This window comes from Sapajus apella, unplaced genomic scaffold (genome assembly GCF_009761245.1).
Source record: "Sapajus apella isolate SASKATOON/1434 unplaced genomic scaffold, GSC_monkey_1.0 scaffold33, whole genome shotgun sequence".
Lineage (NCBI taxonomy): Eukaryota > Metazoa > Chordata > Mammalia > Primates > Cebidae > Sapajus > Sapajus apella.
The window spans coordinates 726,312-750,524 of NW_022436973.1; the positions used below are offsets into that span (position 1 = coordinate 726,312).

At 44.6% G+C, this 24,213-nt stretch overlaps 1 protein-coding gene across 13 annotated transcripts in view; it reads left to right on the forward strand.

Annotated features, from left to right (window-relative positions):
• PTPRT (protein tyrosine phosphatase receptor type T) overlaps nucleotides 1–24,213 on the forward strand; it is a 1,128,767-nt gene that overhangs the window by 288,141 nt on the left and 816,413 nt on the right. For all 13 annotated transcript variants that reach the window (XM_032295649.1, XM_032295654.1, XM_032295655.1 and 10 more), the window contains exon 2: nucleotides 18,567–18,692. In XM_032295649.1, the coding sequence (XP_032151540.1) occupies nucleotides 18,567–18,692 (126 nt within the window). The remainder of the gene's footprint in view (nucleotides 1–18,566; nucleotides 18,693–24,213) is intronic.

Here is a 24,213-nt window from a genome sequence, read left to right on the forward strand (position 1 = left end):
TTTACTCATAATAATTCTTATTCCCCCCCCACCACGGTTATATTTTCTGACTGTAGGTAGGAAGTTGTTAGGAACAGAGAAACTCCAGGTGCCTAAACCAGGTCTTACGTTAGGGGGCCTGGGACATGCTATGCTCCTGGTTAGATGCTAAAATTTTGAACTTAGGGGTTGACAATATGGAAGAAACACATGGTTTATTTAGTTAATTCCAGGCAGATGAGGTTTAACATTTTTTTTCCCCAGATTAGAATAAGAGTGTAACAGAGGTAGTCTGCCATTTGCATCTTAAAATCCATTTTTGTTTCCTCCAGATGCAAGTGGATAGTTTTTATTGTGAGTCTGAAATGGCAAAAGTTCTCTTGTCTGCCTGGCAGGGTGTGCGCTGGGGGTGTGGTTCTCTTCTTAGGTGCCCTGCTGCTCAAGCCTCTAGGGGAGCATGCAGACCGGCAGGCTATGGGGCTCCCACCCCATGGCAGCATCTTGGGGTGAATGTTTACAATCAAAGCCCCAGTGGGCATGTGCTCTTTTAGTTTAGCTGTCTCTAGGTGGCTTGTGTAAGTCAGCTCAGTTAGACTCCCCCCTGTCTTATAAGGACAGAGGGCTTTCTGTATCCCGGGGGTTTCTTGCCTTGGTGTACCGGAAGGATCGGATCACACGTGGGCTCGGAGGCTGAGGGCAAGGTTTTATTGAGTGGAAGTAGCCCTCAGCAGATGTGGGGGCCAGAAGGAAGATGGAGTGGGAAGGTGGTTTTCCCCTGGAGCCGGGCCACTCAACCTCGGTGCTCCCCTCTGACCACCCAGCCAAACTCCATGCCATTTTGCCAGTCAGTCTGCCAGCATCTGCTAGTGCCTGCCAACACTTCCTTTTGCCGGTGTGCTCCTTTTGATGTTCAGCTGCTGTGTCTTCTTCCTCTGATGTGTTCCTCTTGATGTCCAGATGCTTGTGTGTTCTGCTGATGTGTTCCTCTGACCGTCTGGCAGCTTGTGTGTCTCTGCCCGCTAATGTCTCGGGGTTTTTATAGACACAGGATGGGGGTGTGGCAGGCTAGGGTCCGTCTTGGGAAATGCAACATTTGAGCGTGAAAACAGCAATCCCTGTCCTCACCTAGGTTCGTGGGGTGGAGCCCTAGCCAGGGACCCACCCTTCTCTTCTCAGCACTTCCCTGCCCCCTTCCCTTCTCAAGACCTTGTTTTCAATTCTGTGGGAGGTTTTCACCTCTTCCACGGCTGTTACGGGCATTGCAGTGGTTCTGTGGGAGACCGTCAGGAGCTTCCAGCCAGATCCATTTTAAACAGAAAATGACTCAGCCAAGGTCATGCAACCAGCTGGAAGCAGAGCCAAGTCTTTAATGCAGGACTCCTTTCTCTCAGGCAAATCCTCAATCTTCAAGACCACCTGCCTCTTTTGCGTCCTGTCAGGCCCCGAGTTATTATGTGATTTAGCAAGTCGCAGCTTTGTTAGAAGTTCATTTCTGTTTCAAAGAGTTTTAGCCTGAGGTGGAGTCATGTTGGCAGAGGCTGCCCTCATAGGATTGTCTGCCTTGGGCTTTTGCAGATTTAAAAAAATATGCATAGAGCTGGAAGTTGCTGAGTGCTTGTTCCAAAGAGGAGAAACATGTTTATAAGTCCCGGATCTACATGAACTCCCGGGCAACAGAGAGGTAGAGATGAGGCAGCTTTGAGGTAGAGGGTCTGGTTTTTTGCTTAGGAACCATAGTGACTGCCCTACTGTCTCTCTTTGAAACTCATCAAAGATCACTTTCTGTAGTTACTAGGAGATTGCCAGCTTCCTGTTTGTGTACAATTCTACCTTGGTGAGGTTTGCCTATCCAGGGGAACAAAGTGTCAATGTTTGAGAGGAAGAGCGGAAGGCTTACTGATTTAAGTGGGTGACATGGTAGTTCAGCTGTCATTACAGTGTCCAAGGCACCCTCACCGTCCTTATGACCTCAAAACCTGCTAAGTCCACCACTCCATTTGGAGTGACCCAGTCTTGGTATCCAAATAATTTCAGCTTTAGCTTAGTTGAGGCTTCTTTGTACTCTGTCCTTAAAAACCTTCCATCCTACAGTTAATGCATACTTGACGGCCAAGGTCTATGCAGTCAAACTGGCAACTACCGACTACATTGCCAAAGCTTCACTATTTTGAGAGGACTTCCAACAACCAACTGTACTTATGATAATACCTCAGACCGCAATAATATTTTATCTACACAATTACCAGTTTGGTGATTTATAGAACGCTGGATGCTATTATCAAGTTTAATTGACTATGTGGGACCCTAGTCTTTACTTTATGTAATTAAATGTTAATATACTTATAAAAACAGAGTACATAAACCAGTATCTGTCAGCCAGTCCTAAATGTTCCTTGGGCTTCTGCACGGATAGCATTGTGCAGCAGCAAGATAATGGCTTTGGGGGAAGGAAAACAGAATCCACAACTGTAGGGAATGTGTATTGGATTCTTAACTTGTTGGACTCTCAGTTTGTCTTTAAAGTGGTGATGATTAATTCCTGGATTTACAGGATGGTTGTTAATGATTAAATAAGATTACATGGAATGTCTGGCCTGATGCCTAGCAAAGATTGGCTGCTTAGTAAGGATCCATTTCCATACCTACTTTATGCATATGATTATTGCATGCCTAACATCTTCAAGGCATTATGCTATGTCAGGAGCCAAGGTGGGTCCCTTACCTGCTTTACTTCTCTCCCTGCTCCCATTGTTGATCTCCCCTACTAGTAGATGAGCTCCATGGAGAAAGAGGTCATAGCTGTCAATCCCTGCGTTATCCCTGATACCTAGAATAAAGTCTAGTACCAGACACTCGATCTAGCATTGATGAATGGAATCCAAATATGGGTTGAATAAATTCAGCAAGGGTAATAGGGAAGAGTGGGAATTTCATGCAAGAGATATTATGATATAGTTGAGAGGGTTTGTGCTTTGGGGTCAAATTGAATGTAATTCTAGTCCTGACTCTGTCTTTTATAAGCTGTGTAGCCTTGCAGAAGTGACAACCTCTCTGAGCCTCAGGGTCCAGTTTTGCAAAATCTTGCCTTAAATTTCAAAGAACAACTCACACGACTTCTTTAAGGACAAAATAAGGTAGTGGTTGGAAAGTACCTGGCACTTAATGGTTCAGAATTATTGAGTGGGCACCAGAGGCTGATTTTCCCGGGGTGGAACTTGAGAAAGCTTTGCATGACCCCAGGATGTTCTCTCCTGGGGATTGCTGGGGTCGTCTCCTCCCTCTGATCCTCACTGGGCCAAGGTGGCAGCACATGGCTCCTGTCTCTCCTGAGCTTCTCTAAGCCAGGTCACTAATGGAGCTGAGATGTGGAGTGGGGTCAAAGGACACTCCAGAGTTTCAAAGAGAGTCATGTGTGGACCATGTGACTCTACTGACCTTGAGCATCAGGACAGTGTACTTACTGTCCTAGGCACTGGAACTTGCTAGGGGACGCCTGCCAACAGAAGCTGTGGACCTTAGTTCTATTCTGTTCTGTTCTTTTTTTTTCCCTCTGAAAAAATTGCATGTTAAAAATAAGTCACTTTCAGAAGAAGAGGTTTTTAGAAAGCCAGATGTTCCTGTAGCAGTAGCAACTTTTGGGACTAGCAAAAATAAGCTGCCATCATCCGTCTCCTGGTTTCCTGCATGCCTTGGGTGACAGCTATTAGATTACTTTCAGGCCTTTGGGAGGAAGAATGAGCAAACTTTTTCCAGAAAAGGCTAATAGTAAATATTTCAGCCTTTACAGACCGTCTGGTCTCCATCACAGCTACTCAACTCTGCTCCTGTAGCTGGGAAGCAGCCATAGATGGTATGCAGGCAAATGAATATGACTGTGTTTCAATAAAACTTTATTTACACAAATAGGAAGCAGGTTAGATTTCTAGTTTACAGGTCATAGTTTGGTGTACTGTGTGTTAAAAACTTCCTGATTTGGAGAAAGACATTGGTTTCTGTATTTATTTTCCTGCTTCCTTTCCTTGATGGGGTGGGAGGAGTGGCACCCAGAGAGGAAGGGGCATGAAGCGGTCCATGGGGATCTTGTGGGGTTGGTGTATCTTACACAGAACTCTGGCTACCACTGTGATCAAGTCAGTGTATTCTAGCAATGATGCTAAGCCAGAGCAGAAGATCCAAACTGGTTCCCTAAACAAGACAGAGATCGTGGGGGACTTGCCAGGAGCTTTCATGTAGACAGCTATGGGATTGCAGGTGTTAAGTCTATGTCATTGGCTACCTAAGTGTAGAAATGTATTTATCAGTGTGGACATAAACAAGCGTTTCATTTGTTCTTTTAAATTTATGTTTTTAAGGAAGGGTGTGTGTGTGTGTGTGTGTGACGTTCTGTGACGGGAGTCCTAATTGCTAATGTTTGTTGCAAGCTTGCTATGTGCCAGGCGCTGTGCAGTTTTACATGTTATTGAATCCTCATAACAGCTTATCAAGAATGTACTATTATTATCCACATTTCACGGATGAAGACACTGAGGAGGGGCAACCATGTGGATTTCATCTCCGGTCTTCTATGTGATGCGGGCTCTGGGTGGCATCACCACTTTTGGTGCCATGGGAATGAAGTATGATGGGGGACATGGTAAACTGAAGTAAGATTTTAGCCAATCAGAACTCAAGGCCATGGCTGTGATGAAAGGAAGTGCTGGAGAGGGTTAGAGAGATGACGGGACTTGGGCATTCATACTGGGGACAAGCCAGACATCCATGTTTTGCTAGGAGTCTCTGCCTGCTCACTGTTGGGGAGCACTCAAGAGCTGTCATGTGGAGACAGCTGATTATAACTTCTCACTGGGGAAAGGACCTCACACATACCTGGCTGAATGGGAAGGACCTAGGTTTAGCCCCGCTGGCTCTGTGAATATGGCTTAGCTTGAGCCAAGCTGGGTTTTGAGGTGGACCAATCTCAGAATTTTCTTCTACCACCTGCTAGCTCTGTGACCCTCAGAATGTGACCTAACCCCCACTTCAGTGGATTTGCAGGGCAATTTGCCTGTTCCAGTGCTTTGCAGAATCTCCCTGGCCATTTCCTAGCTGTGATATTTGGGTCATGTTACTTAACTAGTGCTTGGTTTCCTCATCCATATAGTGTGGATGCTGATAGTACCTACTTCGAAAGTAGGGCTCTGTCAAGGATTACATGAGGTAATTCATGGAAATGGCTTAGCACAGTGCATAGCAGGTAGTAAGTTCCCAGTACATGCAAGCTGTACTGTTCCCAATTTAAAGATGAGGAAGTGGAGGCTCAGAAATTTTCTCCTGACCCATCCAAGATCACAGAGAAGGTGCCATAACCAAGCTATGCATCATCCTCTGATACCAAGTCTTGTACTTCTGACACTTCCTCATATTCTACTTCATTCATTCATTCATTCATTCACGAGCATTCATAGAGTTTCCCTCAAGCTCTCAAGAGTTAAAGTACTGGTACTTTGATGAGTCTAGTGAATAAAATGGACACACACTTCCTGCCCGGGTAGAATTAGGCTGGTAGGGGGAAGACAGAAAATACTTAAATGAGTAAATAAACAATTTCAGAATATAACTGAGGGGTTTGAGAAACAGCCCTGTCAAACATAAACAAGGTGGTATGACAGAGAATGACTCGATAAGGGAGGAAGCTGTTCTGCATTCGATTTTTGATGTGGAAGATGCCCGGAGCCAGCCACATCATGTGCCAGGGCATGACTGTTCTATGGGGAAACAGCAAGTGCAAAGACCCGGAGACCATGAAGAGCTTGGCTTGGGCTTCTGCAGGCTTCAGACACTGACACAGCTGCTAGGAACCAGTTGAAGTCCATCCTTCTGTGTCGAGAAAACCTTTCCTCACCTTTTCCCGACTGATCTGAAGTTTCGCTGAGATGGGGGATGACCCGTGACCATCTGTTTCTTTCACTGCTCCCTCAAAATAAAAATGAAAAAGATGAAAGATGCTATTCTGGCTTCTGAGTGGGCAGAGCTCTGGCTTGGGGCCCCTTTTCTTTGTAGCCTTGCCCTTTTTATGCCTGTTTGTCCACCTGTAAAATTAGCAGCTGGGCCAGACCATCCCTTCTCTCTTTAAATTTGATAGTGCAGTGGAATCCCTGCGTCTGCTCCCATGCTGTTTTTGGGAAAGAAGACTCAGTGGGTTGGGCGGGACTACTTTTCAGGCCAGTTGGACTCTCCACTGGCCCCCATCTGGAGGCATCTTCACTTGTTTCAACTGAAGGTGGCTGTTCTCTCCCCCTGTCCCCTCAGCCTCTCCTTGGCAGGTTGGGGCTGGCACTGACCTAGCACAGGTGCTCCTTCTTTCATCACAGTTTCTCCTTGGTCATGGTGCATCGCCGTGTCTGCTTACAAACTGGTGGCTGGGAAGACCGAGGCTTCTAAGAAGACAGAATCTGCTTGCCATACCCATGATATTATTTTTTCATGAGGTACAAATGCACCAGACAGAGGCCCGTAGCAGACCATGTGGAGAAGCTGCTCCAAACAGAGGCTTTTATTTTCAGGGAACACCTGGTACTTTTTGTGTCCCAGAAAATGTTGCTAGGCACCACGGAGGGAGGCACCACAGGATGTCAGAAGTCAAAGGATTCTTAGGAGGTCGGGGGCAGTGTCTGTAATCCCAGTGTTTTGGAAGGCCCAGGATGGAGGATCACTTAGGGCCAGCAGTTTGAAACAAGCCTGAGCACATAGGAAAAACCCATCTCTACAAAAAATTAAAGAATTCTCCAGGTATGGTGGCACATACCTATAATCCCAGCTACTTGGGAGGCTGGGGCAGGAGGATTGCTTGAGCCCAGGAGTTCCAGACTTCAAGTGAGCTATGTTTATTCACTCCAGCCTGGGTGACAGAGCATGACCCTGCCTCTTAACAGGAACAACAAAAAGGTTCTTGGAGAGGGTTTAACTTACTGCTTCTGTAACACGTGAAGAAATGCTGGCCCTAGAGGCTACGTGATTTACTCAAAGTCACATAGTAGTGAGGGGTGACAGAAGCTGGGATTTCCAACGCAGACCAGTCGCAGACCACAATCAGCCCTGCTGATCAATGTGGGATGTGGTGGACAGACTGAGACACAGTTTCTTTAAAACATTTTGTTTGTTTGGTAAGATGATGCCAGCTGAATACATGTAATACATCTGCCTTTTCCATTTCTCATTTATAGATTGGGATTAAACATTAATTTAACAAACACTTGCCACCAACTATTTGCCAGATACTCTTCTAAGTCTTTACAAATATTAAATTACCCAATCTTCATAACAGCCTGAAGAGTTAGGTGCTATTATTATCCTAGTTTTAAAGATGGGAAAATCGAGGCACATGGAAACCATCCTTCTCAGCAAACTGACAGGAACAGAAAATCAGACACCGCATGTTCTCACTCATGGGTGGGTGTTGAACAGTGAGAACACATGGACACAGGGAGGGAAGCATCACACACTGAGGTCTCGGTGGGAACTACGGGTGGGATGGTGAGGGGTGGCGAGTTGGGGGGGATAACATGTGGAGAAATACCAGATATAGGTGATGGGGATGGAGGCAGCAAACCTTATTGCTATGCATGTACCTATGCAACAATCCTGCATGTTCTTCACATGTACCCCAGAACCTAAAGTGCAATAAAATATATATTAAAAAGTTACATAAGTTGGCCAAGGTCACGTAACTAAATAAAAATAGCAGAGCTTAGCTGCTGCCTCTGGAGTTCATAGCTTTAATTGCTACCTGGTTACGTGTTTTTCTGGGCAAAGAACATTATCCACTACCCAAGGTGGGCATTTCTGGGGCCGCTTAACCTCACTGAACTCTTTAGTTAACACGTGAGAAAACTGGAGACCGGAAAGGGCATGAAGGCGTCAGATTAGGTTGTAGGGCACTGCTGTTTCTGTTATCCTGGGCTTCCCCCTGTGCTGTGCTGCCTTGGAAGTCTAAACACGTCTCTGATCTAGAAGACACCCAGCAGCAAGTTCATTTTTCTCCCTTGAAGTTCCTTGGCTAACTTCCACCTTTGTTGTTTCCATTCCTGGATTTAGCGAAATGGGCCACATTAACCTGAGTTGCTGCACCAAGTCTCATAGAAAAAGAACCGAATGAACAGATCAGACACCGTTTTCTTGGTCCTTGGGGAATGCTCAAGCCATCAGAGAGACATCATCTTATTTATAATAAATTCACTGCTCAAAGAGCTTCAAAACATTTTTTTATATTAGGAGTATTGTTTCTATCTATTGAGTCCATGAGTGTTTGACATTGGATGACTTTATAAAACATTCTACTAATTGGATTTGTTAAAGCAAATAAATCAAACACTAATTGGAACGTGCCCTGCCATTATTTTTGCTTACTGAATTAGATATAATGGTGTGAAGGCCTTCTTATCATATTTGTGCACTTATTTAAACACCCCCCTGGCACACACTTCTGCAAATTCAATTAGATATTCAAAAAAGGAATTCAATTTAAGCAAGGCTGGTTTACATTCATTCCGGGGGCAAGAATTGGCTACCCGAGACAGGCTCCTCACCATTAATAAGCCCCACCTAGATATTACCCTGCCTTCAAAGCATTTGTTGGCACCAGGGTGGAATCTCTACGATTGGGGGGGTTGAGGTATTTTATCTTTAGAATATGTGTCCACAGAGCAGGGTTGGCTTAGAGGGCACTGAGTCACACAGGCCCTGGCGTTCAGAAGAGAAAAGCCCATGCTTGATTTAATGTTCTGCTGTCATCATCTTGATTTCTTTCTTTCTTTCTTTTTTTTTTTTTTTTTTTTTTGAGATGGAGTTTCACTCTTGTTGCCCAGGCTGGAGTGCAATGGCATGATCTGAGCACCAAAACTTCCTCCTCCCGGTTCAAGCAATTCTCCTGCCTCAGCCTCCTGAGTAGCTGGGATTATGGGCATGTGCCACCATGCCAGGCTATTTTTGTATTTTTAGTAGAGACAGGGTTTCTTCGTGTTGGTCAGGCTACCCTCGAACCCCCGACCTCAGGTGATCTGCCTGCCTTGGCTTCCTGAAGTGCTGGGATAACACGCGTGAGGCACTGCACCTGGCACCATCTTGATTTCTTAATAATTTTAAACGAGAGACACTGCATTTTAGCTTTGCATGGGGTGCTTCAAATTTTGTAACTGGACCTATTCTGTAGGTCACCTTGGTTGTCAGACCTTCTGGCTCTGAAAGAAGCCCATGATTGGCGTCTTGGCTCTGTCCCTGATCTGATGCTGAGTGCATCATCCACTCCTGCCTTAGTTTCCTTGTCTGTAAAGTGGGAGTACTACTCTTTTTCAATGAAGAACACATACTTATAGTGTAGGTGAAGTGTTTAATTAAATCTACAGAGTTATAGTTCTTTACTCAATCTCTTATCCATAGGGCCAGGAGACAATGGAAGACATGATCCTCCCTCCAGTTCCCAGAGTCAGGAAGGAACACTCTGCAACTGAGTCTTTGGGGGAGAGGGTCAGTAGCACATGGCAGACACTCAAATGGTGATACATCAACTGTGTTAAAATTCAGTGACTGCTAAAATTGAGAATTTTTATGTTGTTAGAGCAGAAGTCAGCCAACTATAGCCTACCAGCCAAATCTGGGTGTTCACTGGTTTTTATATAGCACACAAGTAAAGAATGGTTTTTACATTTTTACATGGTAGCAATCAAAAGAAGAATACTATTTTGGGACCTGTGAAATCATATGAAATGCAATGTGCAGTTCTAATAAAGTTTTATTAGAATACAATCATGCCCATTCTTTTTGTATTGTTTCTATGTGACAGTAACAGAGAATAGGTGGCCTGCTGTGATGGGTGGAATTCTAAGCCCCCAAGATTCCTGGCCTCGGGGGTACATATCCTGTGTACTTCCCACCCCTTGCGTGGACTGGGCATGTGATGAATTTCACTGTCTTGATTAGCTTATCTTAGTGACAAGGTGAGGGAATTTTGCAGATGTCTCCTAATGTGACTATGTTTGGAGATAAGGCCTGTAAGAAGGTTAAATGAGGTGGTATGCATGAGGCCTTAGTTCCATTGGGTGGGGAAGATGCACCAGGTTACATAGGCACCAAGGAAAGGCCACGTGAGGACACGGTGAGAAAGGTGACCATCTGCAAGCCAGGGAGGAAGCCCTCACCTGACCATGCCAGGCTTTGGTCTGAGCTTCCTGGCCTCCAGATCTGTGAGAAAATAAATGTCTGTTGTTTCAGTCCCACAGTTTATGACATTTTGTTGTGGCAGCCCTGGTAGGCTGATACAACCCGCAAAGCTGAAAATATTTACTATCTAGTTCTTTATAGAAAAAGTTTAACAACCCCCCCCCCCCCCGCCCCGGTTAAAAAGTAACAAAAACTGCTTTGACCACATTGCTCTTGTGTCCCCTGTAACCATTTATTCTTGCCACGTCTTGAATCTGTCTGAACAGCTCACAGATGTGAGCTCCCCACATACCAATGATAACTACATGAGGCCCACACTGCCCACTGTTCCCTGCATGTGACTTCCTTCCTGACTTTAAGCACCCTCCTCCATTTCTTCTCATTCCCATAACACTATGGCCTCCATTGTGAGGTGAAGGGGCAGAGCCTACCTGCTATACCTGGTCCTCCAAAATTGCAGATTGACATGTTGGGCCTGGGAAGGAGTTGAGGGCAGAAGGCCTGCAGACGGACTGAATGCCATTTTACAGGCATCGGGGAAGAACTGTTCGGCCACTTATTTCCCTCAACAGGTTCCTTTCGAGGTCAAGGTGACATTTTCAGTTCATCACCATGGCAACCTATTATAATGGGTAGGTGCATAGACGGAGCTAGTCTGTGTTCAAAGCCATGCTTCACCACCTGTTATTTGTGTTCTCTTGGGATAGTTTTTTTGTTTGTTTGTTTTTAAACCTTTCTGTGCCTTAGTTTCTTTGTCTGTAAAATGGGGGCTAATGATCATATCCATCTCGTGGGGTGATTGTGCTAATTAAATGAGCTACTATTGGTGAACTCTGAGAACAGTGCCAGGCACTGAACATGGTTATCCTGTCTCTCAGATCTGGCTGTTACTTGTGTCTGCTCAGTAGTTCTTTGTCCGCATGTCTTTGACCTTGCGTTCTGATTACTTGGTCCTTGCAAACCGTCGTCAAGCTCTGCTCACAGTTTACTTAGCAGTCCCAGCGGTCGTTCTGGTCCTTTTGCAGATACTCTCATTTCTCCTCGAATGACTTCTCCACCTGTCCATGGTCTCACCTTGCTCTTCTCCCTTTCCTGGTGGCCTTATGGTGCCTCCTTAGCACAACCTTGGACTTCCCTTCTTTCTCTGGATTCAGAATCTCCATCCATGTTGGCCCTTCATGTAATCAGAGTAAATGTTCTTAAGGGGTCTAGCCTGACCTCTGAGCTTTTGGCTCCTATTCTCCACCAAAGCCTCCCCTGGGTTCACCGTGGCCCTCGGGAGAAGCCTGATGACAGTGGATGAGAACTTTCTCTGGGGGCTCCTGCCTGGCTCCTCTCCTTTTTAATATATTCAGGCATTCACTGAACAATAAAGTGCAAGCACATACTATGGGACAGACCCCGAGGAAAGAGACCCTTGTGGCATGTCCCTGTTGCCATGGAGCTTGAGTTGGAGGGACACAGTCCTGTGGTCTCAGTTCCTTCCCTCACCCCAGGGTCTTCAGTGCTGATATCTCCCCCAAGAATCACAAGAATGTATGTGGAGTGAGCTACTAGGACTTTCAGCACCAGTTATGGATCAGGGAGGGGGTGTTTCTGCACATCCTCTTCCATGGCAAATCACCTTAATCTCTGGTCACGTTCATCAAAATGATGAGCTCTTCCAAAAGTAGTGCCTACCATGGAGGGCCAGGAAAGGCACAGTTCCACCTTTTTTTTTTATGTTTAGCCCAGTTTTCTTTTTTTTACTTGGCTCCACTGCTGGATATTAAAAGAACATCTTTCTATTCTGGTCTCATCAGGGTGAGACCAGATTCTGTGAACATAGAGTGTTCAAAAGAGTACAGGGTTAGAGCAATGGAAAGTACCCAGGCTTTGGTACCATCCAGTCCAGGGCTCCATTCCTTCATGTGGGTGAGTTTGCTATATCATTTATAAAATGGTACAATCAAAATGGCAGGGCTTGTGGTGAGGGTTAAATACTGTAGGTAAAGCCTCCGTACATTCAACTGTCAATATAAGGAGGTGTTACTGTCAGTACTGCTGTACTGCTGTGATGTCTCTGTTTAACTTACCTCACTGGGTAAGTTCCCTAGGAGCTCTGATGACAAGTTTTCCTCTGTACAAAGAAGAAAGCAATACTTTTCTCTTAGAGCAGGGGTTGGCAAACTATAGCCTCTGGGCAAATCTAGGCTGTCACCTCTTGTGAATAAAGTTTTATTGGAACACAGCTACACTCATTTATTTATATATTTTTGCACTGCAGTAGTAGAACTGAGTAGTTGTGACAGAGGCTGTGTGACCACAAAGCTAAAAATATCGACTGTCTAATCCTTTACAAAAAATGTTTGCTGACCTCTGTCTTAGAGAGTGGTGATGTTGGAGTCACCTATATCTACATTAATATACATACAGGTAATACACATAGACCTACATAGTTCAAATATGGTGCCTGGCACACAGTGGAAGTCCAAGAAATCTTTAGTTTCTCTACAGAACTTAATTCTGCTCAAGAATACACAGGATCATATCTAAGAAATGCAGAGGAAGACACATCTTTATTTTTATTGAATTCTATTCCTCTCTCATTTTCAAAAAAAGAGCTCATGTTTTTTAAAAAAATTCTGATTGACACTATAAACTTTATTTATGCTTTAATGTATCCTAAAGTATGTATCCTGCACTATTTTTACTTCCCTTACAGATGCTGATATGCTATACATTACCAAACCCAAATGGATTTTCAAAATCCAATTTCCTTGCTACAGTTTTCCATTTCTCTGTTGACTTTTATGTCTGATTCATGTCAGAGCCTCTGGGGCCATTGCCACATTTTGACCTCAGCCTGCCCAGGGAAATAGCTCTTCTGGGCAGGTGCTGGGTCCTTGGCCGGTGGCTGCACTTCTCTGTCCCCTCTCAATGATATGGATCTTCAGCAAACCTCAACTGAGCCCAGCTTCTGGGGTGGGGGTAGGTTTTTTGGGTTTTGTTCCCCCCAAAAATAATTGCAGTGAGATTGAGATCAATTAAATGATGTCACCTGCTCCTCAAATCCGAATGAGGTTAGCATCCAAATGAGCGTCTTTGGGGACTGTATTAGTCCATTTTCACACTGCTGCTAAAGACATACCCGAGACTGGGTAATTTATAAAGAAACAGGTTTAGCGGAGTCATAGTTCTGTGTGGCTGGGGAGGCCTCACAGTCATGGTGGAAGGTGAGAGGAACATTTTACATGGTGGCAGACAAGAGAAAATGAGAGCTGAGTGACTTTTTTTTATCAGATCTTGAGAGACTTATTCATTACCACAAGAACTGTATAGGAGGAACCACCCCCATGATTCAATTATCTCCCACCAGGTCCTTCCCACAACACGTTGGAATTATGGGAGCTACAACTGAAGATGAGGTTTGGATGAGGACACAGCCAAACCATATCAGGGATTCTCTGCAACCATAACTCTGCCCTGAGTAGCCTACCATAAACACCTGCAGCAATGTCAGGAACCTTTTTTGTGTGTGTCACGTGTTATGGCCCCTAGGAATTGTGCCAAGACAGATGGATGTTATTGGGTTTAGATGTTTTCTGCCCTCAGTCCAGGGGAAGCTTGGCTTTAATTTCTCCTCCTCTTGGTGGCTCTCAGTGGCATGACACCCTAGCTGGTACTTGTGCTGACTGCATGGGTCTGTATCTCTGTGGTTCCTCAGAGTTCCAGTTCTTTCTGAATCTCTGGAATTCTTAAATATTACAACTGGAAGTTTCATTGCAATCATCTTATCCAGCCCCTTGCCTTGCACAGCAGAAAATGAAGGCTCAGAAATGGGGAAGGGATATGAAGCCAAGAGGCGATACTCACAGGGCAATATCGGTTGCTGTTGGGTTATGCAGTCTTGAGCTCATAGCCACTCTATTTCTCAATATAGAGACAGAAGACTCAGAAAGTTACCTGAAATACATATTAGGTATATTTTCTCTCCTGAATATTTCTTAAAACATACGTTTGAGTCAAGTCAGACCAATAGGGAGCAGGTATCCGGACTGCATTGTGTTGGGCCCCAATGAGCTTTTACTGAATTGTATGTTTGGGCGATGCTGTCAATTTATAACGGGGATGATTATGAGAAAAGTCTCATTAAATTGGCCATTCACCCCCTGTGCGGATGTTGTTTCATTATGGGATATGGAGTTTCTGTTACGACTGTTCCTGCAGAGAAGTTCTTGTCTGATCAAAGCCCCTGAAATGGTTGTCATTTCCCCGAGCAATTTGGCTTTTATTACATAAACACAAGAGTGTCCAGTATCTGCCCAGTTTTTGCTTTTTTTCTGTTGGGTGTCAGAAGCTCAGAGCTAAATATGTAACCCCCTTTTAGCAGATGAGCACGTGGAAAATCGCAGCATAGATTTGTGGCTCCCTCCTTCTGTCCTGCTTTTCTTTCTTTTCCTGTCCTCAATTTGATTTTTGTCATCATGCAGCATTTCCTGCTTCTATGTTTAACCGGCTGCTGTGGCTGGACCAGTGACCAGTTAGGCAGCATTCCTTGAAATTCCCTGCTTTGCCGGGAGCCCAAGGGCTCCATGGAAAAACCACGAACTGTGTATTGCTGGGATTCCGATGTGTATGAGTGATAAAAGTGCAAAACAGGAGCCTGTTTGTAGAAACTCTTCTGTAGGAGGGACATTAATGTTCCTCTAAGTGACCCTAAGGTCCCCATTTTCCCTCCTGAACACATATGTCATCCTGTAAGTGATGACAAATTATGGCAGAGTGGGATAGAATTGACAGTGGGGCCGGCATATTCTGAAGAAATAGTGGCTCAAGGTAGAGTGCAAAGCTGCCTTTAAATTCACTCTAAGCGAGCTCCTCTGCGGAGGCAAAGAGAGGACTGTGGTTTGAAAATAAAAATTGGGTCACTGAGGTCCAAGGCCTGCTGCTATGGAACCCTATCATCAAAGAGGAGGCTGTAAGAAGGGAAAAGTATTTGCTTACCTGCTGCAGATTGAAGTGACTAACAGAGCTCAGCAGAGAGGAGAAGCAAGGTGGTTGAGTGGGTGACTGTGAAGAGGAGGGATGTCCCTAGACCTTAGAGGGCCAGGACCTGTCAGCAGTCAGGTCAGGATCAGCCGAGCAACCTCCCTGCAATTAGGCAGAGGCAGGGAGGTGAGGGATGGGCAATAGATCCAATGGATTTGGGGTAACTATTAATGTAACCTTGCTTGGGAGCTGTAACCTGGGATGCCTAGAGGTATAACTGTGAGCTCTTGTAAATCTTATCTAGAAGAAGGAAGAGGATTTGGTTCATTAAACCATCAACTAAAATAAATTAATAACTTGGATTTTTTAGCATCAACACATACATAAGAAAGCATATTTTGGATTGCATCTTCACTGTATGTTTGCGTGCTTATCTTTCACTCTGTTCTGCAAACTTTTGAGGGTAAGGATTATATGTAGCAGTCTGTTCCATGCCCAGAGTCCATTAAAAAAGTTTGTTGAATGTTTCTAGAATGAGTGAAAAAGTGGATTTGAATGGAGAGACCCAACCACCTTGGAAGTTCTTTATCTTCCTGGTCCCTTCACATTACCTTATAAGTGAAAGACCTTGTTCCTGGGGGAATAATTCTCTCTCTGGTCTGTTAGAATGGGCATGGGCTCTACAGCTAGGTTTCCATGGATTTAGTGTTGGTTCCAACACCGTCTTTCCTTCCATGTTGCCTTAGCAGGTCGTTTATCCCCTCCGTGCATCAATTGCCTTAGATTTGAAGTTGAGATAAAATGTGCCTCGTGTGGTTCACGAGGATGACATGAAAGCTAATAAGATAGTGCATATAATCAGTGTCTAATATATTCCCTGACACAGCAAATGCTTGGGAGAATATGCTGCTTCTATCTTTCTTTAGATCACTGTGTTACGGTATGTGACATACTTCATATATTAGTCAGGTTGTAGAAAGCTCTACAGTGCTATCAATTAAACCTTAAGATCTTATTGGCATATGACAAGAAAAGTTTATATTTTGCTCCTGAAAAGTTGAATGCTGATATTCCTGGTCAGACAACTCTCTGGGTGGCTCTCCTCCATGGAGTGGAGATACTCAGTGGGGTGCTTGAGTGGTCTTAGTCCATTTGTTCTGCTATAACAAAATGACTCAGACTAGGTTACTTAAAAAATAGAAATTGATTGCTCATAGTTCTGAAGGCTGGCAAGTCCAAGATCAAGGTGATAGCAGATTTGATGCCTGATGAGGGTCCATTACTCATAGATGGCACCCTCTGTGCGTCCTCACATGGCAGAATATGCTAAGGCATCTTTTATAAGGGCGTGATCTCATTCATGAGAGCAGAGTCCTCAGAATCCTTTGGGAGCATCTCCCAAAGGCTCCATCTCTTAATACTATTATATTGGGGATTAGATTTCAACATATGAATTTCAGAGAAACACACACATTTGGACCACAGCAGTTGATAAAGGCCAGCTCTTCCGGGTGTTCATATACGACAAGAAAGGAAAGTGGAAAAAGCTTTGACGTCACAGGTGTTTTTCCATGGTGTCTGGACCATATTCTATATCAAGTCTGTCAACAGGATGTCCACCACCACTATCCAGAGGAAATCTCAGTTCTGGGGTGCAGAGAAAGAATTTGGTTCTTTGCAGCTGATGGAGACAATAGTCTGATGTTAATGAATCTGCAGAGGTGGGCCAGGCTAGTGTGGCATGATTCACGCACATTGAAGAAAGCCATGTTTGGCTGTTTTCTTAGTTCGCTTAGGCTGCCATAATAAAATACCATGACTGAGTGGCTTATAAACAGCAGAAATTTATTTCTCACAGTCTTGGGGACTAGGAAGTATAAGATCGAGGCATTGGCAGATTCAGCATCTGGTGAGGGCCCAGCTTCTGCTTCTTTGATGGCACATGAGGTGTTCACACCACGGCTGAGTGAATTCTTCAGGATTTGGTATGAGTCACATGTCACCTGGATTCTCCTTGTGTCCTCACATGGTGGAAGGGGTGAGATAGCTCTTTGGGGGTCTCTTTATGAGAGCACTAATCCCAATCCCAGCCCCAATCATGAGGACTCTGCCCTCATGACCTAATTACCTCCCAAAGGCCATGCTTCCTAATACCATCACTTTGGGGGTTAAAACTTGAGCATGGATTTTGGGGGCATTCAAACATTTAATCTGTAGCAGACATTGGTTCCCTGTGGGGTGGGAAACCTATGAACGTTTAAAGGAGGAGGAGAAGGGTGATGTGATGCAACCTCTAAACATTAAGGAGACAAGTAAGGGGCATCGGAAAAGATGGACTGGAGTGTGAAACAGGTGTGGGAGACCAGCCAGAAGGCTGCTGTAGAACTCAGACCCAGTTCTGCCTCCCTGCATTTGTGTACCCTGTGGGCTCAACCCAGAATGCCATTCCTCCTGCCCTCCGCCCGTGGAGATGCTCCCAACCTTCAAAGCCCTTTTCACTTCTCCTCTGCTTCTTCTTTCTCTTCCAGAATATAATGGGCTCCTATTTCTCTGGACAGACCAGTGTTTCCTAGTTGGAGCCTCTGTTGTACACCCCACCTCTCTCCCAATGTCACCTTGATGGGACTTACAGCCCAGAGCATATGCTCAGTGAATCCTTGTCAACAGCAAATGAATGTAACTTATTCTCAAATGGTGGATGGCTTGACCTTTAAAGTTAAAGGGAGAAGCTTGAAACATGATCAACATTGACTTTATTATCTTCCAGGTGCATGATTGTCTAATGTCTTACCAATTCGTTTCTCACCCCATGAAAAATGGTTTTTTCAGACTGCTTTTTACAGAGAAACAGGTGGGCATTGAGAAAGTATTCTGTGGCAGTTACTTTTCATATGTTATTCCATTTAATCCTCATGGCATTTCTATAAGATTGGACAGTTTCCTCCATATTCACAGGTGAGGAAACCAAGGCACCCAGGTATGAAGCCTCTGGCCTGAGCTCACACAGCCTTGTGAAGGTGATGACTGTCTAGTTTTGCCAGACTCAGAAGTGAGTGCTCCTTCTTCTGCCTCACAGCATCTCCCGTGCTGTACAAAGCAATTACAGAGGCATGCCCCAGCATTCATTTTTCCTACTTAGAATGAGATGCTGCTGTTTACTTTCTCAGGAAGGAAGATTAAAATCAATGTAACTAGCCTTATTAACTTTTTAAAATAGGGGGGCCTGCAGATGCCAGTGCCTTTCCTGAGAGCACCAAAGCAAATATAAAAATCCAATTTGCTCATCTTTTTTTTTTTTTCATAAAAGAAAATCTTCTCCAGAGTTTAAAATTCAAAGCTGTAAATGAAGAGCCAATGAGACAGGGTAACGAACCAAGCCTCAGACACAGGAATGTATTTACCCATATCTCTTTTGTCTGCAGGTGGCTGTTCCTTTGATGAGCACTACAGCAACTGTGGTTATAGCGTGGCTCTAGGGACCAATGGGTTCACCTGGGAGCAGATTAACACATGGGAGAAACCAATGCTGGACCAGGCAGTGCCCACAGGTATGTGATCCATTCTTTTTGGGGCTGTAATGGGGATGGCTAGTTTTTACCATGAATTATGGGGGAAGAACTTACTTACAAATAGAGCTCTCTGAGATGGCAATCGATAGCTCTGTAGGCAGTGAGTTCCCTATACTCAGAGGTGTTCAAACCAAGGCTGAGTGAATTCTTCAGGATTTGGTACGAGTCACATGTCACCTGGATTCAGCATTTCTTTTAGCTTTGAGATTCTAAGCTATAGCTACAGGTAGGGTTTTGCTTGGGAGCCTGATGACTGTGGCATATCAGGGAAGGAAAGAGGTTCTGAAGAATTTGAGGTCCCTTCTTTCTTCCAGGTCACATAGACATAGGTTTTATAGATTCAGGGAAGCTTCTACAGTCAGATTATTATAAGGTTATATTAATTATATTTTTGTTATATATTATTATATATTTCTATGTAAACATTTCATATTAACATGTTATATATTTACATATATTATTTACATATATTACATATGTGTACATTATGTACATATATTATTTACATATATATATATTTAGGGAGACTTCCACAGTCAGATTATTATAAGGTTCTATTATTATACATTATAGTATATGTATTATATAATTTATATATATAGGGAGACTTTCATAGATGATTATGAGGTTATATTATTATATATTGTTATGTATTATTATTATTATATATTATAAGGTTAACATCCTGACATTCTAAATGCCAAGCTTTTATCCTTAGCCAGTGGGGCTGAAGGCCTAGTGTAAATTCTTGATGGATACCTGCATGGGACTGGCCTGTGAGATACACCTGACGTATTTCAAGGGAAGTACCTGAAGGAGGTCTACTCTGGGAGAACACACAGACTCTACATGTGGGGTATACCTGTGTAAGGTGCACCTTGAAGAGGGTTACCTGGTGATATCAGACAGGAAGAGTAGTGGCTCTGAGAAAGTGAAGCTCACTTCTCTGAATAATCACATATCCCGGCTACGTTGTAAGGACAATTGCTTGTTGGAGAAGGGAGGCCACTTTCTACAGGTCTCCCTGACCAAGGGCTGCCTGGCTCTAACCCACACGTGTCTTGGTTTTCACCAAATCCCCAGGTGCTGTTCCTCAGTCTCTGTTGTCAGGAGTGTTAAGGGTTCTTCAGGCTTACTCGGTGTTCTTCCCATGGATGGCCTCACCCACTCCATGGCCTCAGATACCGCCTCTGTGCTGGCAATTCTGACATTTATTCTTCCAGCCTAGATGTCTCTTAGGAATTTTAGACCCACAGAACCCACTGCCCAGCTGCCATGTCGTCTTGGCTACCTCTGCAGAATGGGGTTTCCCAGGATGCCAATAAACTGGGAGCAAAGAAGATGCTCAGAGATGCCTAGGTGAGGGTGAGGGTGTATTCTCACTGGTCTCACTCACTTTGAGTCTGGCTTCAAAGCAGGAGGCACTGGGTGATTTTAGATAGCTCCTGCTAAGGGCATTAGTTGTATATGTTTCTCACAAGTGTTGACACAAGCCTTAGGTATAATGAAGTAGGCTATGGTACAAAATTGAGGAATCTTATTTTGATTGAGCAAAGTCATCAACTGCTATGCATGCCCATTAGTAAGGCAATGTGGAACAACCTCTGTCTGTTGCCCCATCATACTTTTTACTAATGCTGACTTTATCAAAAGTACTACCTGGTTTAGATGATATAATTACCCATTCCATTAGGTACCCTAAGAGTCCAGGATACCTCTGCTTAAACATATCACATCTGCTCTACTCTTCATGGCCCTCTTTGATACTGGCTAAATAAATCTGGATCTCATAGTGTGTATACATGTGTGTGTATGCATGAGTGTGTGTGAATGGGGGTGTGTGAGTATGTGTGTATGGATGTGGTGTGTGTGTGCATGCCTGTGTAGTGTGTGTGTATGTGTGTATGTGTGTGTATGGGAGTGTGTTGGTGTATGTGTGTATGCATGTCTTTGGGTGTGTGTGTATATGGGGTATATGTGTGTGTGTATGGGCATAAAGGGGGTGTGTACGTGTATGTGAGTGTGTGTGTATGGAGGGTGTGTGTGCATGTGTATGGATGTTTGTGTGGGAGTATATGGGGGAGTGGATGGTGGCATAAGGGGGGTGTACGTGTGTGTATGACTGTGTGTATGGAGGGTGTGTGTGCATGTGTATGGGTGTTTATGTATATGGGAGTGTATGGGGGTGTATGTGTGTGTGCATACAGGTTGTAGGGATGGTATGTTTGTGTATGGGAGTGTGTGTGTATGAGGGTGTGTGTGTATATGTGTATGTGTGTGTGCATGTGCATGTATGCATGTATGTGTATGGAGGATGTGTGTGTGTGTGTATGGGGATCTATGAGGATGTATGGGTGTGTACGGAGGGTGTGTATGCATGTGTACGAGGGTGTGTGCATGTGTATGGGTGTGTGTGTGTGTATGTATGTGTATGGGGGGGTCTGTGTGTATGGAGGAGTGTGTGTGTGTGTATGGGAGATGTGTATGCATGTGTATGGGTGTGTATGTGTATGCATGTGTATGGGGATCTCTGTGTAAGGGGTGACGTATGTGTATGTGGGGTATATGGGAGGTGTGTACGCATGTGTATGGTGTGTGTGTAAGGGGGGCATGTGCATATGTGTGTGTAGGGGTGTGTGTGTGTGTGTGTGTGTGTTTACATATGCTCTTTCTGCTCATCTTTAGTCCACCTGAAGCCCTGTAGCATGTTGTAGGCTGTCCAAGCTCAACATCTCCAAAACTGACCTCTTGATATACCCATTTCCCCTTCCCTGTCTATTCACTTTCTGCTTTCCTTGTCTCCAGCAGCTCATTTCACTCCACTGGAACTGATTCAGAAACCCGGGGCCATGTTTCTCTCTTCAGTCTCTTGCCCACCTTTCCAATCAATCACTTTGTTCTGCCGTTTTACTTCCTAAGTATACCTTGGGTCTGCCAAAGCCTCTCCATCTCTGCCACCACTGCCCTGGTGAACACAGGCGTTGTCTGTTTCCTGGGTAAGTGAACACTTTCCAACAGGCTCCTTTGACTTAACTCTTTTGAAGTTTATCCATTTTCCAAAGAGATTAATCTAGAACACAAGCATGTTCATGTTACCTCTTTTCTTCCTTGTCTCTGCCCAGCTTCTGTCCCGTGCCTTTCTGAGACTTCCCATTGCTTCAGAAAAGACCAAAGCCCTGCTGTGGCCTCCAAGGCTCTGAGGGCTGATCCTCCCTAAACCTTCCAAGTTCATCATGCTCCACGTCCCACTGTGCTCACTTTACGCTGGCTTCTGCCAATTGCCAGAATGTTCCTGCCTCAGGAGTGCACATGAGATTGGCATCCTCCATGGAGCCTTTCCCCTTCCTGTTGCCTTGCACTTCCTCTTCCTATCTCCATCTGGGTCAGCTCACTTTGTAATGGTACCCATTGCACCTTGCACTTTTCCTTAGTAAAACGCATCACAGCAGGTGTTGTTCATCCAATGCATGTTTTACTCCCAGATGAGAAGTTCCATGTGATTGGGGACCATGAGAACCTTGTTCACAACTTTATCTTCAGTGCCTGACACAGGACATCAGACATCCTATGTACTAAATTAGCAATTTGTTGGATGGATATGTGAATGGCCAAATCATCTTTTTTAGGTATTTTTATTAGCATGGGAATGAATGAGAAAACATTATTAAAGGCCTTTGGGTCCTGCACTAACTGATCACATATTTTCCTCTTTGCTACTATCCTTCCCATTTTACAGATCAGAAAACCAAGTTCCAAGAAGCTGAGTATAAGTGTGTCTTTTTGCTCATGCTACTTTCTCTCCCCAGAGACATGGCTTTTGCTTCTGATCTTAATTTTGTCAGCCCCTCATTATGGCAGAGTGTCGTTTCATAAATATTGGATCATGCTAATACAATCTTCTGGGCTTTCTTAAATAGAGGCATTTGATAATAATCAGTGAAATTATTCTGTCATGATGCGCCTGTGGATTCCAGCGGCTCTGTGTGCTGCTTAGGCAAAGCGGCATGAAAGCGAATTTGGATTAGGCAAAACTGTTTGTTCTTCTCACCGGCAAAAGCTGAAATCTTGCCCTTCTTTCTATAAAGCCAGCAGTTCTCCTCGTCTTGAAAATCAAGTTTGAATCTATTTATTCAGATGTTCCACAGCCTTTTGCTTGTCCCTTTTGTGTGATGAGCTCTGTGCTGAGCTTGGTCTGGGTAAATCAGTCCTTGTCATTTTGGGACTTAATTCCTCTGATGGCCTCCCCTGGCACATAAGATAAAATCTGAACTCCTTGCCATGGCCTGTAAGATCCTGCATGATCCAGTGACTTCTTCAGGCTTCTTTTCCTCTCCTCTCTCAGAATGCTTCAGGCATACCCGGTCTGTTTGGTTCCTCGGATGTGTCAGATTCTTTCTCAGCACTGGTCCTTTGCACATGCTGTCCCTTGTTCCCTCTCACCAGAATTTGTTTCCCCAGTTCTTCACTTTGCCAGTTTCTTTTTCTCTCTCTTTCTTGCCTTCCCTTGCCTTTTCTTTTCTCTCTTTCTCTTTTCTCTCTTCTCCTTTCTTCTTTTCCTTTCCCTTTCCCTTTCCCTTCCCCTCCCCTCCCCTCTCTTCTTTTCTTTTCTTTGACAGAGTCTTGCTCTGTCACCCAGGCTGGAGTGTTGTGGTGCGATCTCAGCTCACTGCAGCCTCCACCTCTCAGGTTCAAGTGATTTTCATGCCTTGGACTCCTAAGTAGCTGAGACTACAGGTGCACGCTACCACACCTGGCTAATTTTTGTATTTTTATTGGAGACAGAATTTTGCCATGTTGTCCAGGCTGGTCTTGAACTCCTGGCCTCAGGTAATCCTTCTGCCTCTGCCTCCCAAAGTGCTGGAATTGCAGGCATGAGCCACCATATCCGGTGTTTTGCTGATTTCTTTAGATCTCAGCTCACAGGACTCCTTGAGGCAATCTTCCCTTATCCATCTGTCTAAAGACAGACTTCCTTCTTGTTCTCACTCATAACATCCCGTTCTTTGCTTTCACAGTCCTTGCCATAGACGTGTTTGCAGATCAGTATATTCCAATGTTATACAGTGGCTGAGTGACCTCGGTCTCAATTCTTCTGCCTCAGTTTCCACATCTTTATCTTGGGGGCCAGTGTGAGAGTTAAATGGAGGATGTCTGCATGAGTGTGAACTGTTTGCGAGAGCAGGAGTTAGTCAGTGTTGGTTTTTCTAAATGTTTTCTGATTCTTGCGGCCTCTGGGGCTGGAAACCTGTCCACCTGAGACCTTGCCCCTCCTTCAGGCTCACTGATGCTGCTTTACAAAAGCCAGCTGCTCAGCAGGTGTTTTGCTGTGGGTCCCGACAGGCCAGAGAGGCTTTTCTTTCTTTTTTTTTAAGATGGGGTTTCACCGTGATGGCCAGGCTGGTCTTGAACTCCTGACCTCAGGTGATCTACCCACCTTGGCCTCCCAAAGTGCTAGGATTACAGGCGTGAGCCACTGTGCCCGGCAGAGAGGCTTTTCAAG